Here is an 18,644-nt window from a genome sequence, read left to right as displayed (position 1 = left end):
AAAGTCGCGCGAAAAGTGTCAAAATTTGTTTTCTAAACTTTTTAGTTATAAAAAACTATTCGATGTCCGCCGAGACACGAGGGTCACCTGTTCAATTTCTGATATATCTACAAAGTATCTTTTTCAAAAAAATCTTTTAACTGAATATATAACATAGCAATTGGATGTTTATACCAAAAACTTAGCTAAACTCAATTATATTTATAACCAGGAGTAAAATCTGTCACTAGCTTTGAGAAGATTCCATTTAAAAGTTAATTAACATTTAACTAAAACTATTCAGGATTACTTATAAGTTTTGGATGATAAAATGATATTAGAGGTTGCGTACTATGGTATTTTGCACGAAAACATCAATAAAAAACAACTAAAGTAGCAGAACGATGCAAGCTTTAAAGAGGAATAGTACATTAAGTGTACAAATCAACTTTTCCAAAATCACTCCAAATTCGTTGGATCAAAGTTGCCAAAATAACATATATCATAGCATGCTTACTTATCGAGACATAATTTATCGAAACTATACTTATAGAAAACTAACTAATCGGGTCGCTAATTAACAGCAAAAATTGTTGAATTATATAGTATCTACGATTATCAAGACCAGTAACTCCTTTTAACAGCGAGTATTTTCAAATCATACAAAACACTTGCTTTCGCAAATGTGAAACGAATCCACGAATCAACAATATTAGCAATCTCTCGAGTATTGTCAGTCTGGGAATGCTGGTCTTGAAAATCAAAAAAATATGAGTAGATTTCAATCTACTTTTGTTAGAATTGGCATCAATTGATTGCGTAAATGACTCGGTGAAAATCATCATATTTCGAGGATCATAAGGAATAGAGTTAGTTCTGTTCGGAAAATGATGGGTTCCGTTCGAATATTGTGCCTCGCCGTTTTCATCCGTTTGTATTTCCCTAGTTCCGCACTGAATTATTTGAGTCGCTGGGTCACATTTGCAAGAGCAATTCCGAATGCCTGAAGAGCTGAGAAAGGTGTCTGGAAATCCAACGTGTAAGCGTTGTCATCTATCCGCCCAAATTGCAGAACCTAGACAAATAACACTCTTTGAAACAGTCTTTTAAAAGTTGAAGTCCTATCGTCTGCCACTTTTTCATGGTCGCCAATATAGGTGTTGAAAAATATGAAAAATAATATCGTTTGTGGTGCCTTCGAATTTAAAAAATCTCCAGTCATGTCCCATTTTAGATAAAAATTGACCTAATTTGAGAAAACTAGATCAATAAGTACATTCATTAATGGGCTGGGACATTTGAAAATTAAAAATCTAGTTTTCAAACAAGAATGAAAGTCTCGTTTTTCCCCACGTTTGCTCGCGTACTGTTGGAATTAAAAATTAAAATTAGATTTCACTCGTCAAAAGAATTCGTGCTTTAGTTGAACTTGGCGACATAAAGTTGGAAAAGTGTCGATGAACAAAAAAATCTTTTATTGAAAATTTCAAAGAAAGAAATATCACGTTAAACATATCACGTTAAAGAAAGAAAGAAAAAAATAAAAAGAAAGAAAAAGGCAGAAAACACATAAATGCCCTCTACGGGAGTCGCAGCATAGGCCTCAAGAATCCAAGTCACTTGCCCTACACAACTGTGCTACTGAAGTTTAAAGAACCGAAACGCTAGCCGCTGATAGAGGGGAGAACATATGATATTAAACTGCCAATACTTGGCAGCACACGTTTCTAACAAAATGATCACCATTTTATGCGAGTTGAATTGAAAAAATATACTCCAACATAACACAATGCTCGTTTGTAAAATATTTGTCCTGAAAAAAATAACTAATCCAGCCAAATAAAGGAAGATTCGTCGCTCTTTACACTAAAACCACAATAACGATTGATTGGACCTGGTCTTTGCTGTGTTCAATTTGAAAGTTCTTGGCCGACTCCTGGGTGACCCTGCCTCCGAAGTCCAGTTGGTAGACTTGGGTGCTCTCGTTCCAGATCGGCGACTTGTTCAACATCACAAACTCCTCCTTCTCCGACCGCTTCGGAAGATTCTCCGGCTTCCGTGGCAGCTTCCGGAATTTCCGCATCTAAAGCACATCCACGTTTTGAAAACTAACAAACCTTCCTTTTTACAACTCAATTTCTGCCCTTTAAATTAACCAATTTCAATTCAGAAAGGATTTGAATGTATGTAACGAGACAAGCTTGCAGAAAAATTTTGCACTTATGCACTTGGTAAGAACCTTACCTGTCTGCGTCTGATTTCAGGATTTGCTATCACTACGGCGCCACCCGCAGCTTCGTCTCCGCTCAGATAACACTCACTATCCGAAGTGTCTCCAATATTGGCCGATTTATTATTGCACAAATTATACTGGCTTCCTGATCCGGAAGGATGCGGCCCCGCGCCGCGACTACTTGGGCTATGTTTCCTATTCTGATTGGCTGAACTCGGGTTCGATCCCCCCACTGACCACGACTGGGTTCTGGCGTGATTGCGGTCGGGTGATCCGCCGAACGCTGCGGCTGGTGGCGCTAGACTCATTAGACCCAATTTACTCCTCACCGCTGCCTCCTGACGACAAGATATCGGTGTATTACTTGGCTGTTGGTGACTAGACGAAGCACCACTAATAGAATGGCCGCTCATTGCTTGGCTTGTTTGCAGTGACATACTTTGTGGAGTGGTACTATTGTCAATGCTGTTCTGATTTGTCGGAGGACAAGACTTAGTTCTGTAGTAGGGAATAGACTGGTACAAGCTGGAACTGGCATTTGAATCACTCGGAGTATGATGGAAACATGTGAACAAATTATGCGGAGATAAGAAACAGTTATCATTCGTACTCGACGACGTAGACTGCACAGCAGCGTAATGCGAGTCTGTTGTATTCGCATTGGCGAAATTGATTGCCGACGTCGACTGTGCCTCCGAAGGCTTCGACTCTCCAGAACCATTGTCCATTCCTAATGATCTCTGTTCAGTGTTGGACTCCACAGGCAAAGCACAGCTTGCAGGCCTGTTTGAACATGCGTTCTGAATTGACTGTTGTCTACTTGAGGAAGGTCGGCTGTTCTCCGCGTTGCTACTGCTGCATTGCAGATCTGTCCCACTTTCGGCCGAGTCGTCGTCACTTCGACAAATATTCGAAGCTACGTTGGGTCCCGTTATTGGCGGTTTATGGGCCAAAGGTGGAGGTTGCACAGGGGGCAAACTCAGGAACATATTATTTGCACTGGTCGACGCTGAGTTCGAACACGATCGACTATGGACTCCGCCTCCTGCGAAACAACTTTTGGGTCTGACTGTGAATTGCGGCCGTGGTCGACAGCACGTCTCTTCTCGTTGCATAAAAGCAACGCTGCTGTTTGCATTTGGGTTCGGTTTATTCAACGTCGGCTTGTGACACCCTGGCGAGACAAAACATTGTGGTGCAGCCATGGATCGGTTTTGAATGTGCGCCAAATTCGTGCACTGCTGGCCCGAAACATGTAAATGAGATGGGAAACTTGGGTAGTTTGCCGGTTGCATATTTGGATTGAAAACATTCGAGAACATTCTCATATCATGTGGATTTTGCTGAGAGTGCATCTGGGGCATGGATGAGTTCGCAGAGGAGTTCTCCTGATGTCTGTTTTGAGGTATGAGAGGTACAACAGGGTGCTTGGGACATCTTTGCATCGGCGACACCACCGGATCGTCACTTCTGTTTGTGAGCACTGACGCAACTGCAGCTGCAACTTCCAGCGGTTTTCCTGACTTCACAGACGTCACTGCTTGGATCACTAAACATGAAAACTATTGGCTCTAGGTACAATATAATTCAACTTGATACCACCTGACTTCATTATAGTAATAATGTTAATCAATGATTAAACTCAACGCGCCAAAAAAGGAAGCTTGAAGACATCAAACTATTTATCTGTCACTATCAATAACTCCTGAATTACAATTTCTTTTTCAAAAATCTAGCGATAAACTAAGTAAGACATTGAAAAATACTTTTTGAATGGCCACCATAGAGCAAATTTTGTCATATAACTGATGAAAACATTCCAATCCAGCCAACAACTTCAGCTATGATTTTAAAGACATAAAATGACACTTTTCCCAAATTTTTCCTGCGGTGCATAATTTAAGTTAGTCGACCCATAAAAGCGTTTCAATCGTTTTTTGAAAATCTACCCAGTTCGAAAAATCCTAGATCGGCCCCTACTTCAAGCATATAGAGAATGAGTTTCCGTAAACGTACCTCTTTGTTCCATTATCTCCTCGTCGCTTCCGTACTCCGGTGACAGAACAGCCTCCGACTGGTTTGCACTGGCTCGTTGCATCTGCTGCTGCCTGGCTAGAAAATGGTACTGCAAAGCATAGAGACTAGACGCATTATTCAACGGGTGATTCAACTGAGGTGGCCTATCATTTAAAGACTGTCGTAAGCCTAGAGGTCCCAAGGGTCTCGCAGTTGGATGCATGACACTCGCAGACTGTCTATCATTATCTTCTATTGATGACTGGTTTCCAAAATGGGCGCCACTTGTAGCTCCTGGAAACGGTTTGAATCCCCTCGCTGGACCCTTGCCGACGTTAAGTGGGGGACCTCTTGGACAAATTGGGACTGTGTTGGGTGCCTGAGGAGTTGAGATCGGAGCTGTGACTGCCAAGTGTTGGCTTAGAGGAGCGACAAGTGAGTTCCCACTCCCAGGAAACACCACAGTTCCCAGTGCAGTGGACTTTGGATTTTTGGCTGATCCATCGAGCAAAGGGATTGCGATTGTCATCTGACGAGGTTGCAAGTGCAGCACGGATGTCTTGTAGGACACGTAGCCTACGTCAGTCGGTAGATTCGGGTGAATGCCGTGTAATCTGAAATAATAGATTCTTTAGAAAAATTGATAACAAAATGGAATCAAAATAAAACAATCAATTTTCTTCAAAAGTAACTTTGAAAACTCAGGTTATTAAAAACCTAGCAGATCAATTGAAAAATTCAGTGATTCTCAATAAAAACCATTCGAAGATATTACATACAATGGTCCAAGAGATCAGTTGAAACATCAAAAAAAAACAGCTATATCAAATGAACTTCTTTAATATTTAACCTCTCTTGGCCAGCATATCTCAACTAATCAGTACATATATCGAATCATTATTAGTGCTTACCTAAATTTGGTGCCCCACAGGTTAGCCAGCACCTCGATGAGTGGCTCCTTCTCTGGTAGTTTGTCTGGGAAGGGCGTGTCTCTGCACCTGGTCGACACTTTGTCCACTGGAGTGCGGAACTGGCCTTTCGTCTTCTTTTTCTTCTTCTACACGCACAAAAAAGCAACTTATGACATCTTGGAAAAAAGTAATCAAAATCACCAAATAAAAATTGTCGTTTTTCGGTCTTATCTTGGAAAACTCGCAAATTAAATTTTTAAAAACTGAATAAAAACGACTGCTGTCTTCTTTCCCGAAAAAAGTTCTTCAAACAAAGAGGCGAAACTGGAACTTCGCAAACACAAACAAAAAAACGTCAAATAGCTCTTGAAAGTTCAAAAAAGGAGAAAAAATTGTTAAACTTAGAAAAAACCATCTAATATGTGCCTGAATCAAACCCCGACCTGGAGATTATGAGTAACACGTCCTAGTACCTGCGCCACGGCCGCTTGACAACCTTTAAAAAATAACCCACAATAAAACAGATACATATATATATATAATCCTATGCAGCAGAAGTAAACCAGATATAATTTTTTTGTTACAACAGTGACGCCAAATATATGAGCACTTTTATTTGCTACTTGAGATAGCTCCGCTTGAATAATAAAAAGAGGTCAACGAGCAAAATTATTTGCTAACCCTTCTTCGGTGCGACGATCCTGACTCGTCTCTGTCAGCCTCGGCTCCCGAGAGAGGCGAGAAGTCGTCATCTCTCTCACTCTCCCCGCCACCAGCCGGTGGTGCCCTGGAAGCAGAAGCTCCAGCTCCTCCTCCTCCTGAAGGTCCAACTCCTGCAATTCCTATGCTGTCGTCTCCTCCGTTTCCATCCCCATCACACATGATGTCACTCAAGCATCGCTTTGTGTCTAAATATATTTTTCAAAATAAAATTCCTTACGCGCAAATTTTTAAATTAATTTTCTTTAGTTTCTGCTCGACGTTTCAGTATGACTGCCAGATGGGCCATCGTCAAGTCAAAACTATAAAATGATATGATAGCCAACAGCCAGCTGGAAAAGTGTCAATGAACGCAATAATTGTGTTTGAAGTTTTGCCTTTTTGTAAACTTTCGAGTTTTATAAAATTAATATATGGCATTAAAGCTCTTTTGGATTTCAAAAAAATTCTGATTGACAGTTTAATGATAAAATTGACTCAACTTCAATAGGTAAAGTTTTTTATTCCTCAGGGAAATCTGAGTAAAATCGACTCTCGAAATTAGAAGTCTATCGTGTTTTTTGTTTTGTGCGAAATGAACTGTACATATAACGAAATCAAAAGTCCAGAAGCGAAAAATAAAATTCCAAAAAAAAACGAAACAAAAAATCATCGCGACCCATATCAGTCTTCACTACGCTCATCGACTTTTTTATGCAGAGAAACGATAGTACGACAATTCATGTTTTCCCCAGAAAAAAGTTTCATTACATTAATATCAATTGGGAAAACCGAACTGCTGGGAAATCTAAAATTAAAATCCTTGAACCTTACAGTCGCTCAGGTTTTTTGTACCATTTCTTCAAGGTTAATTGGAGAGCTTAATTTACCTTCCTTTTAGCAACTAAAAATTAAATTGAGCTTAGAAAAACCAAAAGTCAAACTGCAAAAGGTCAAAATTTCAAAACAATTTTCAAAATTTACTAACACGACCTGCCAAAATAAGTGTCTTCACAACGTTCATTGATACTTAACAAGAAAACCACCAGCAAATTTTCTTTACCCAAAATCTGTGAATTAAAATAGACTAATCTGTATGATATAACTTCTAAATGTACAGTAGTAAATAGAAAAAACAAAACTTGAGTTAGCTACAATTTTTATTGGATAAAAACAATTATCATATTCAAATTCATAACATAGAGCGACACGGCATATTGTGATTCACTAACCTGGTGATGACATCAAACTGACTCCTGATTTCTGTCTTGAGAACCCTGTATTCTGCACCGCCCCGCAACAATATCCACCCGCCACATCGTGACACAAGTAGCAGCCTCCCGGAGCCACCGAGCATCCCCCTTCAACCACTGCTGGACTATTTGTTTCCTGAGGGTTGTAGACTACAAATTCTGGACGCACTTTGCTGATCTTATCGCCTCGGAGGAGGGGAACCAACCCGCCGAGGTATTCGCGATATAAAACGAAGGGACCCCCGTACTTCTCGGCAGCCGACTGGCGACCTCGTTCGTCCTCGTACACTATCATTGTGCAGAAATAGCGAGTCGGTTTTTCTTCGCCCGTATGAGCATCTAAATCAGATAAAGGGTCTTTTCATTCATACTACATGCAGGAAAAAATGGACAATTGTCATTTAGATTTTGAATCGTAATTAAATATTAAATCCAGAATATTGTTAAGGCCGGTAAAAATGAAACAACGACCTCCAAAATAGATTCAGCTTCTTCGTTTCTATAGTTTTCGGTCGTTTTATATAAATAAAGTGTGAGAATATGAGTCCAAATGCATTCAGCATTGCCGATAACATCGCACTAAAGCGACTTTCCAGGTTTCTTTACTGCTCTGGCTATCAGACAGAATTATAAGTTCAAAAAAATTGCTTTTGAGCTGAGAAAACTGACTTAATTAGAAGGGAGTACAACCAAAAAAAACTCGAAAACAACTCATATAATTTTCCATGAGACAAACATGAGGGTGAAGCCTAGCTCACCTTTTTGAACTGGAGGAGGGGTAGAGATGAACTTCATTAGGTCCATTCCCTTCGGAAAGCACGGCTAAAAACAATCAGAAAACGATGTTATTGCATGAAATTATAATTAAAACATTCAAATGCACTTGCACCACGATTAGAGCCCGCCAGATTTCGTTTACCTTAAAATTGTATATACCTAGATTGATTTTTATTTCTTTCGTTGAAGCATTAAAAGTTGATGTTAATAGCTGTAATCGGATCGAAAGATGTCATTCATAAAGATATTCAAGGGATGAAATATTTGAAGTGGTTTTGACAGCTTGAAGAGGTTCCCAAAAAGTCAAATTTGTGAAGCAAGTGATTCAAAGAAAGCAAGATTGGAACATTTCAAGTTGATTCAAGTTTTTCAAGCACGCTACTATTCAAATGACGAAATAATGAAATGTTTCGAGTTGTTTGATGGCTTGTAGGGTTTAGAAAAGGTCTCGCGTTGAAAAACCCATAATACCAATATTATTTCAGCGAGCTGGGATCGATTAGCTAATTGATGGCGCCCAAATTTTTTTTAAATCGATAACATGATTTATCATTCAACTACGTTAAAATATTGGCATTGCCATGGCATATTAACTCTAACATATCTACACTAATTTTCACAGCCAACTTTCTCATGGTCTCAATATTATATAAATAAAGAAAATAGCCAACTGACAGCTTTGTAGAACAATTATGATGGACACTTTTTTGTTAAAATTAACCCAATTTAAGAAAACTGGATCAATAGGTATAACTTTTATTTCGCTGGAAAATATGATAATTAATTTCCATTTTCGAAATTAGAAGTCGATCACGTTTTTTGTGACCTTTCAACTTTTTCTGTTCGATAGTAGAGTTTGCCTTCTTTTTAACAATAAAAATGCACTGAACTTAAAAGGAAATCACAAGTCAAACCGTGAAAAATCAAACTTGAGCGTGAACAAATTTTAAAACTTTTTCCCGAAAAAAAAAAAAAAAATCAGCAAGACCTAAATAAGAGTCTTCACTACTGTCATCCGGTACGGATCGATTAACTTATCATCGTTGTTAGTTATTAATTTGATTAACATATTTATATATATTGTTTGGTCAGTTGAACTTGATACGGCTGCATGCCGACTTAAGTCCATGAGCAAGTCTCAGAAGATAATTTATGTTTCTGAACAACAGCTGTTTTTATCAAACTCAGATAAAGACTACGTTTATCAATACGTTCGGTTTCATTATAATCACGCTCATATATTGAGGTATGACATGGCGCAGCCAGCAGGATACTCAAAAAACCCGCTGAATTTTAACCCCTTCCGGGAGAAAGCCTCAGCCGAGCCACCACTGGAATGGTCGAAGTGGGCAGCGATTTTTGAGATGGCAGTATTTGCCAAAGACGGGATTGAAGTAAGAAATCTTCAAAGAAATAAACCTCCGCTCGTCGAGCCCACAGAACCGATATACGAGGTCGAAATAAATGGAGAAACAGAAGCTCAAAGGAAAAATCGGGAGGTTCGCAACCATGAAAAGAGTTGCTTGGGAGAACCACGTCGTGAAAGCCCGAGAAAAGGGAGTCCTATGCAACTAGTTCCGATAGGATGAAGCAGACGCTAACGTAAGAAGCTACATTTTTCTTTGCCTGGGAGCCGAGGGCCAACGTCAAACTCAGCAAAACCGCCCAGGCCTAGTGCTACACGCGGTGACAACAAGAGAGCTAATTACGACTCTAGAAGACATATTTGTGACAACCAGAATTGTCGCGTTCGAAGGATACAACTTTATCTGCAGAAAACAAAAGAAAACGGAAAGTCTGGAACAATTTCACGCTGATCTGGTCGAGTTGACTTCAAGAGCTGATTGCGGGGACAGAGAGGACGATTGGGTGCGAGACATGTTAACGGCACACATACAAAATGAAAAGATAGCCGAAGAGTTACTCGCGCAAACAAGAAGCCCACAAGATGCGTATGAGTTTGCAATACGCAGATTAAAGGGAATCGAACATAGTCGCACAATGAAAACAAATCCGTTCGGAAACCAAGTAAAAGCAACAAAAAAGGAACCGGTATACTATATCAACGCACGGGGACGAAGTAATTTTGCAAACAATCAGGTACCTCAAAGAGGCCGTGGTTACTTTCGGGGACGCGTATATCCTCAAGGTCAACAAAATGCAAGAGGTCAGTCTCAACAACAAAGAAACCAATACTCCAACAATTAAAAAGCAATGCTTTAAATGTGGTAACCAATTCGGACAAAACCACTTACAATCATGTCCCGCAAAGGATAAAATTTGTTCTAAATGCGCCAAACGGGGCCATTTTGCCAAAGTGTGTCGCTCAGGAAATGTTAACTATCTGGGAGACCGCAACAATGAAGAAGAACAAGAAGAAACCGAATCAGAGAGTCAAGGAACAGAACTCGATCCAGTCGCGTTTGCTGATTTTACGTCAAAAAATAGTTGGGCGGAGTATCACGTCGGTAATTTTTCAGTGATGGCAATATCAGAAGCATTTGAAATAAAACACGCAACAAATTTGTCCGAGGATGATTTAAATGGGCACATCATTAAACTGAAGACAAAAATAGAAGATCTTTTTGCAATCGCTGACTCCGGGAGTCCAATGTCATCCCTAAACGAAAAAAACCGCCCGGGGGTTACAAGAGAATGACAAAACCGCAATATTGAAACAAATTCCACCGGAAGATACGGATCGGAATTTAGCATGTTACAATGGTGAAACAATTGTTCCAAAGGGAAGACTGATCGTAACAATTGAATCAGGAGTCTGGAAAATAAGAGCTGCTCCATTCATCATTGTAGATAACAAGAAAGCAAAGAAAGCAAAGAAAGCAAAGAAAGCAAAAAATAACATTCCTCCCACAAATTGGAAAAAGGCAAGTACAAGAAAAACCGAAACGAGGGGACGTGCTGAATATACGTGAACAAGAACAATCAAACCCGGAAATCAAACAATGGGTAAAAGATAACTATCCACAACTATGCATTCGTGTTAAAAAGTCAAAAAACCACGTAATGCGGACACAATTCAATAAAGAATTTATTCCGGTACAGCAGAAGGGACGCCGTGTCCCGATTCATCTACAAGAACGAGTAGAAAAAGATCTCAACAAACTCATGGATCAAAAACACATAATAAAACTGGATAATTATTCAGATCGACAATTCATTAGTCCAATCGTGATTACCATAAAAAAGACCAGACGGTGAAATTGGCATTAGACTCGAAAAAGATAAATAAATTTATTCACAAGAATAAATATCAAATGCCTAACTTCGATCTACTATTATACAATATAGCACAGGTGATCAAATCAAACAACAATCAGCAAACTCTATTCTCAACATTAGATTTGCATTCCGCATATTCACAAATCCTGCTGGACAAACCAACTCGGGAACAATGCAACTTCAGTTTGATTGGTGGCAATGCTACAGGAACCTACCAATTTCAAACTGGATTTCACGGCCTCACGGATATGCCGGCTGAATTTCAAAAGGCCATCGATCTCACACTTACAAATTGGTCAAACACCTACGCATATTTAGACGACATATTGATTGTGACCAAGGGGTCGATCGATACAGACAAACAAAAACTACAAACGATTCTGGTGGTAAGATAAGATGGTGAAAATCTCGCCATATCATTGGACAAATGTAAGTTTGCTTGTAAACAAGTTGAGTGGCCAGGGTACACTATAAATAGCGAGGGCACTACACCTTTTATAAAAAAAAAACAGAGGCAACTGAAAAACTCCCTCCTCCAACTAAAAAGCTTCATGGGTTCTATACACCATCTCACCAGGTATATCCCAAATTTAGCACAAACAGCAGCAGCATTGAGGCCACTATTGAAAAACACACTGAAAAATAAACCAATTAATTGGAAACCGGAACATAATACATCATTTGAAAACATTAAAAAACTAGTCTCTGAAATAACACAAAACAAACATTTTGATCAACGTCTAGAGACACGTATCATAACTGATGCTTCTACATCAGGATTAGGGGCGTCGCTTGAACAATATTTACCAGAAGGTTGGGTGGCAATAGCCTATGCATCAAGATTTTTAAATTCCCTCGAGGAAATGTATTCAGTTAATGAGCTCGAATTACTCGGTGTAGTGTGGGCAATTGAACACCACAAATACTATCTGTACGGGAAACATTTCACCGTCATCACAGACCATCAAGCTTTGATCAGCGTTTTAAACGCAAGCGAAAGATCAAAAACCAGTCAGAGTAGATTAACCAGATGGATTGATCGAATATTCCCATTTCACTTCGATATCAAACATTTAGCCGGTAACAAAATGGGGCTAATAGACTATATGTCAAGAGATCCAATTGGATTGGAAATACCACCAAGCGAGTATGATGAAGAATTTGTTGTTGCATCAATTAATACATTCATAAATAACTTCATTCTTAATGAGTTAGCCAATCAGAATCTGGCACCTTGTCAGCTGATCAAAAAGCGCGCGGAACATAAAAGGACAACAATTAACACTTCAAAACGTGAATTGAAAAAGCATTCTTTTAAAAATTCCGCAAGCGGTCAATTGCAAACACAAAAACCAAATCAGTTCTGCTCAAATCACTCAGCAAATCAGACAGCTCTGACGCGAAACATAACCTCGAAACAAAATTCACTCGTTGGAAAATTCAACAAACTTCGTCAAACTCATTCGCAGACAACAGAATATGAACCGAAAACAGGATCTTAGGAAATACGAAGGCGGATTCATTCCGGACGAAGCAAAATCACTAAACCCACGTGGCCGAAAGGAGTAAAAACTGCTTAACGGGCAAGGAACATCGGACAGGGAGGAAAGCCTCTCAGATCCTCGGTGGCACAAACGACCACTAACGAAGAAAAAAGCGACAGCCACCACTTTGGAAATTACACAAAAAGACGTCAAGGACGCCAGGGAATTACTTTCTTCAAGGTCACCAGTCAAAAACTTCCCGACAATAACCTTTACCGAAGAAAAAACAACCAGCCAAACAGCACATCCCCAAAATGAAGACAACACAAGCGGTACAGACGGACAACTTAAAAGTTTGTTGGGAACTCAAACAGACGCTAGTGAGGAACGGCCTGAAATGCAAGAGCAGTTTGTGAGTAGAATAACGCAAGCCAGGAGGAACGTGCCCCGAATGAAGAACCGCCCACTATGACAAGAACACAACCCGAAGCCACACAACTGGAAGCTAGCCACCATGAAATCACAGAAGGAATAGTGGCAACCGTAAACCAAACAACAATGACGGAAACAGAAGAGGACAAACCGCTGTTCCGAAAAAGATTGCAGAAGGTCCTGGGGTTCAAATTCATCGCCGCAGCTACCAAAAAGGACAAGAATCTCAGAACGCTCATCAATTGTGTGAAAAAGCGGAACTGGGACGCGATAAAATCCGCCTACGGACAGTATTGGTTTAATGTCCGCAACAGACTGCATGTGCGGGAGGAATGTCTGTTGATTGACGAACGCATCGTTATGCGAACACAACTGCATCAAACAATACTGGAAAGCCTACACATGACACACCCAGGGTCGGCCGCCATGCTGGATTTATGTCAAAACGTGTGGTTTCCACACATTCACCGATCAATCGTCCAGATGGCGAAAAGTTGCAAACACTGTACAGAGCAAGGTAAAAACCTTAAACCAATAATAGGAAAAAATCATTCATTCCAAATGGATTCGGTCGTAGAACCAAATGAAGAAGTACAATTAGATTTTGCCGGGTTCCTCCCCGATGAATTAAATAAGGACGCTTACATACTCGTTGCTATAGACAAATGGTCAAAATTTCCAACAGCAGAAGTTGTTTCAAATACTACAGCGGATGTCGCTATAAAATTCATGCAACGGTATATTTCAAATAACGGAGTACCCCGTCGATTAAGATGTGATCAAGCACAAATATTTAGAGCAAAAAAAATTCCAACTTTTTAGTAACACAAATAATTTAAATTTACTTTTCGCGCCGGTAGACGATCATCGAGCCATAGGGGTGGTAGAAAAAATGATACAAACATTAAAACGTCGACTGGGGGTTATGAGAATAGATTCAGCAAATAAACCATACAAATTAGCTTCGGACGTTGCCGAGATAATAAAAACTTTGCGCATAACACCACATGGCGTAACAAAAATTTCACCTTTTGAAGCACACTCGGGCAGAAAACCAAATACTCCCCTGTCAAACTTGGCAACAACTAGTTCACCTACCAACCTTAACTGGGAAAATGCAAAACACGCATGTTTAAATCGGAAAAACCTCACAAAGCCACCTCTGCCAGCTGAAATCATGCACGACTTGCAACAAAGGTCGGAGGATGAAGTTTCGATCAACCAATGACAACAACTACAACCGCAATCAATTGGAGCAGACAAGACATTAAAACAAACATCAGGTGCGAAACGCAAACGCAACATATCAATAAATAAAGATAAAATAAACAATAGGTATAAAGGAATACAAACATCCACCGACAAAAACCTTAGCAAACGACTAGAACAAGTAGCATGAAAAACGATCCAAGTGGCAACTAAAGTAAAAGATCCCAAAACTTTCTAACAAAAATATAAAACAATCGACGGGAAACTTACACACCACATACAGCATGGGTAAAAGCATTCGGGAAACAACCTAGACTTTTAAGGAATAGTTAGGTTGCTTTTGTACCTAATCCTTTAATCTACGGACCGTGTCGACCATCACGGTTGAGTGACTACGTAGCTTACAAATCGGCAAGGAGATCAGGACCTTGTCTTCGTTTTTTAGACATCGAGGACCCGACGGCGCCTCAACATAGTATGTTCCGGGAGGATGAACAAACAGGGCTGACAAGAAAAATGACAAGAAAAGAGCAAACAACGCTACAGGAGCAGAGCAACAAACAAGCCAGCCCAACCAAACGGCGGGGCAAGCCAATGGGGAAGAGGACAGGTGGACGTCCGTGCGACAAACCGCGAGGAATGAGTCTATCCTCATTGGAGGAAAGCACGAAAATTCAGACCCCAACCAAGGAAACAACCACCCATAGTGACACGGAGAGCAACAAGTCTTCAAATTCAGAAGCGGCCGAACCATCGCCCAAAAGGTTTAAACACCGCCAGCAGCAACCTCAACTTCAGCGAACATGGCACCATCGAGACGCTCCACTCGCCAATGTCACTCAACCTTGGCAAAAACTTTGGGGACCCCATCCCAATAAATACCATCGAAGAATCAACCACACACAAAAAGACGGTAAAATTCAACATTGATTTTCTCCAGATCAGATATACTCACCGACGAAACCAAGCTTCAAATCGCTCATTCAGGAAATGGGCTTCACGGACAAAACACTCGAGTATTAGGCGTGCATGAATTTTCTGGAGGCGATCAGCCCGAAAAACAAGGCGAAACAAAGGGACAAAGTTATCCACCTCATTTCGTCAGATGAAAGCCCGAACAAAATGGACATTTTATATATTGAAAATAGGAAAAGCAGCAATGAAGCGGACAACACCAAAAACAATGATGCCACACAAGAGGAACGCGAAAAACTAGAAGATGATCACAACAACCAAGAAGTGGAAGAAACGATGAAATAGCGAACAATAGGCAAGAGGGAGAAAATGCACAAACAGTCCTCAAGGGACTATAAAACGCTAAATTGAAACTTTCAAATTTCCTGAGAAGAGGGAGTGTCATCCGGTACGGATCGATAAACTTATCATCGTTGTTATTTATTAATTTGATTAACAGATTTATATATATTGTTTGGTCAGTTGACCTTGATACGGCTCCATGCCGACTTAAGTCCATGAGCAAGTCTCAGTCGATAATTTATGTTTCTGAACAACAGCTGTTTTTATCAAACTCACATAAAGACTACGTTTATCAATCCGTTCGGATTCATTATAATCACGATCATACATTGAGGTATGACAACTACGTTCATTACTCTTAATAAATTAGTTTCCAAATTAATGTTTGGTGGGTTGTGAAGTACAAACAAGCTCAGGAGGTAGTGAAAAGACAATTGTAAGTCAACGTGACGCCTCTGAATGAAAAATTCACTGCTTCTAAACAGCCTTATTTTAAAAAAATACATATTTCAGGGTTATAGGCAAAAAGAACATGGATGTTTTATAGCAGGGGCGGATCTCTAGGATTTTCTCGAGAGGGGGGGGGGCGGATTTTCAGAAAATTTTCCAAAATTTTGACGACCTTTTTTTTTTTTAGGTCGACCAAATTGATTTTTATTTTTCGCGCTCTCCCAAAGCACTGTTTTGCCCCTATTTTGGCTAAATTTTGTGCGCCGCAGGCAAATTTTTGAAAAAACAGTCAAAAAAGCCGTTTTTGGGCACTTTTTGAAAAATTTTGACAAAAAAATCGCGTTTTTTTTTTGGCGCAGGCTCCCCCTCAAAGTTAGTATATATTGGCGCCCAAGGCGCCTTTAGAAAAATTTTAGGGTCGGTCGGCCAAAAATGGATTTCTGAAAAAGTATCAAAGGGGGGACCCTTTGGGTCGGCAGGGGGTCGAATCCCTGAGGGGGAAGGCGTCCGCACCCCCCCCCCCCCTAAATCCGCCCCTGGACCTCTGGGTGGTCAGGTAATCGAATTCCCGGGGGAGGAAGATTTGCTCTCCGCCCTCCCTTAAATCCGCTACTGAGTTCATTGACAATTTTAATTTGTTTGTTGGCTACGCTCCTATGTTTCAGGTCTGGTTGACGTGTGCATAGGCATTTTTTTCAATCAAAACTGTCAATTTCAAGGCAGCGAGAAGTTGGATATAATTCAGCTTCTTTTCTTTTTTTTAGCTTTTGTTATAAACATGATTTATATGACCTTTCAAAAGTGATTCGATCAATAAAAAAATGCGCTCCCCCTCAAAAATAGCATATATTGGCGCCGAAGGCGCCTTTAGAAAAATTTTAGGGTCGGTCGGCCAAAAATGGATTTCGGAAAAAGTATCAAAGGGGGGACCCTTTGGGTCGGCAGGGTGTCAAATCCCTGAATCCGCCCCTGTTTTATTCACCCCCCCCCCCTAAATCCGCCCCTGTTTTATAGCATTAATCGTTATACTTACAGTTATAGTTGGCTGTAGCGCATGTGACACGAATTTGTTCAGATGTTGTGACAGACCCATGGAGTCCAACACGTCTCCTTCACTGCTCGGATGGAGGGACTCCACAATAGCATTTCTGGCCAGCTGTTGCAACGAGGACAGGTGTTTCTCCACCAGTGCTACAAACACACCTGCGCCAGCTGCTATGAACAGACGCTTGTCATTGTGGGCCCACGTCAGTGCTGAGATGAGACGCTGAAACGAAGAATTGCTATGATATGTACAACCGGCCCTTTTCCCGTTCCCCCCGCCCATTACAAAACAAAGTTGTCTTATATCTGTTTATACCGCAATTTTCAAGAAAAAAGCTCTTCAAATTTGTTCTTTTGTTTGCATTGACAATGTTTAGTATGATTTTTTAAAAATCTTTCAAATATTACTGCGGAAAAAAGTCAAAGGGGGACTAGAAAAGAAAAGAAGGGCTGCAACAACAACAACTTCGACAAAACAATCTTTGGTACAGCTCTTTACTTACCGCCACAAATTCTCAAAGTTGAAATTTCTGATAAATTGGATACTCTCTATATATGGGTGTGTTGTGTGTGTTACCTTGGAGGGTACGTTGAGTGTGAATCGGACGATTCCGTTGAGAGAGTAGAACTTGATCTTGGGGCTCTTGTCTGTGCAGCACCATCCCCCCACCGCCAACAGACTCCCACACGCACTCCACTCCATCTTCAGGTCTGAAACAAACATACATTCACACTTTATTAATTGAAAGTGAAGCTACCGCCGGAAAGGTTGAACAACTTTTAGCTTCCCAACCGAATGGTACCTGGTTCGAGCCCCACGATGATCCGTCCTCAATTCCTGCCGGTGAGGCAACATTACCCAGTCCGTAAATATCCAAAATAAAATTATTCAAATATTAACTTTAACAGCTCCGCAAAGAGCTGAACGAGTTCCCCAGTTTTTTTATTCAATCACCTTTTTTCGCCGGCAGGAGTGGTCTCTTTCAATTTCCAGGAATTATTAACGTAACATCGAGTCAAACGTCTCAAATAAGATTTTCAAAAATCATCAGAAACCATACGCTATGCGATTGAGCAAACTTCTATTCTGAACTATGAGTTCGGACACTTCCACACTATTGTAAAGCTATTTGGGGTTTGTCCTAACCAGTCATATGCGTGTCTGTGAGGTTGCCGACCACGTCGTCGTAACTCCTCATGAAGTTGATCTCCCGATTGCCCACTTGCACAGCCATCATGAGGTTCTTGTTGCGACTACTCCTGCTCCGTTTCGAACACTCTAAAACACAAACCCAACTCTTGTACGCGTATATTAACACATACACACTCCAACAGCAGTGAAGTCCATTTAAATAAATGAAAAAGAACTTGGCTGCCGATAAACCAAACATAGCCAATCGAAGATTGGAAAAGCGCAATGAACGCAAGTCAACATAAAAAACACTGACTCTTGAAAAAACTTTCGAATTTCCTAGAAAAAAAACAGATACCCTTTAAGCTCTTTGAATTTCTAGAGTAATTTATGATTGGCGCTTTTTTGATAACATGAACCCAACTTGAGAAAACTGGATCAATGGGTAAAGTTTATATTTCGCTGGGAATTCTTAAATATATCTTAAAACTAGATATCGTTCACCTTTTTTGCACCATTTCCACGTTC

General features: G+C 40.3%; 1 protein-coding gene across 1 annotated transcript in view; it reads right to left on the bottom strand.

Moving 5' to 3' along the window:
• Positions 1-247: 247 nt before the first annotated feature.
• LOC134838898 (uncharacterized) overlaps positions 248-18,644 on the bottom strand; it is a 33,735-nt gene continuing 15,338 nt past the window's right edge. The window contains exons 6-16 of the mRNA XM_063854203.1: positions 18,132-18,263; positions 17,562-17,695; positions 16,974-17,207; positions 7,850-7,913; positions 7,071-7,430; positions 5,821-6,047; positions 5,140-5,285; positions 4,229-4,842; positions 2,224-3,761; positions 1,874-2,062; positions 248-1,054 (exon numbers count right to left, since the gene is read on the bottom strand). Coding sequence (XP_063710273.1) covers positions 938-1,054; positions 1,874-2,062; positions 2,224-3,761; positions 4,229-4,842; positions 5,140-5,285; positions 5,821-6,047; positions 7,071-7,430; positions 7,850-7,913; positions 16,974-17,207; positions 17,562-17,695; positions 18,132-18,263 — 3,755 coding nt within the window. The 3' untranslated portion in view covers positions 248-937. The remainder of the gene's footprint in view (positions 1,055-1,873; positions 2,063-2,223; positions 3,762-4,228; positions 4,843-5,139; positions 5,286-5,820; positions 6,048-7,070; positions 7,431-7,849; positions 7,914-16,973; positions 17,208-17,561; positions 17,696-18,131; positions 18,264-18,644) is intronic.

The sequence above is a fragment of the Symsagittifera roscoffensis genome, chromosome 2, assembly GCF_963678635.1.
Source record: "Symsagittifera roscoffensis chromosome 2, txSymRosc1.1, whole genome shotgun sequence".
NCBI lineage: Eukaryota > Metazoa > Xenacoelomorpha > Acoela > Convolutidae > Symsagittifera > Symsagittifera roscoffensis.
Note: the sequence above shows the minus strand (reverse complement) of the source record. Positions and strands in the feature narration are given on the sequence as shown.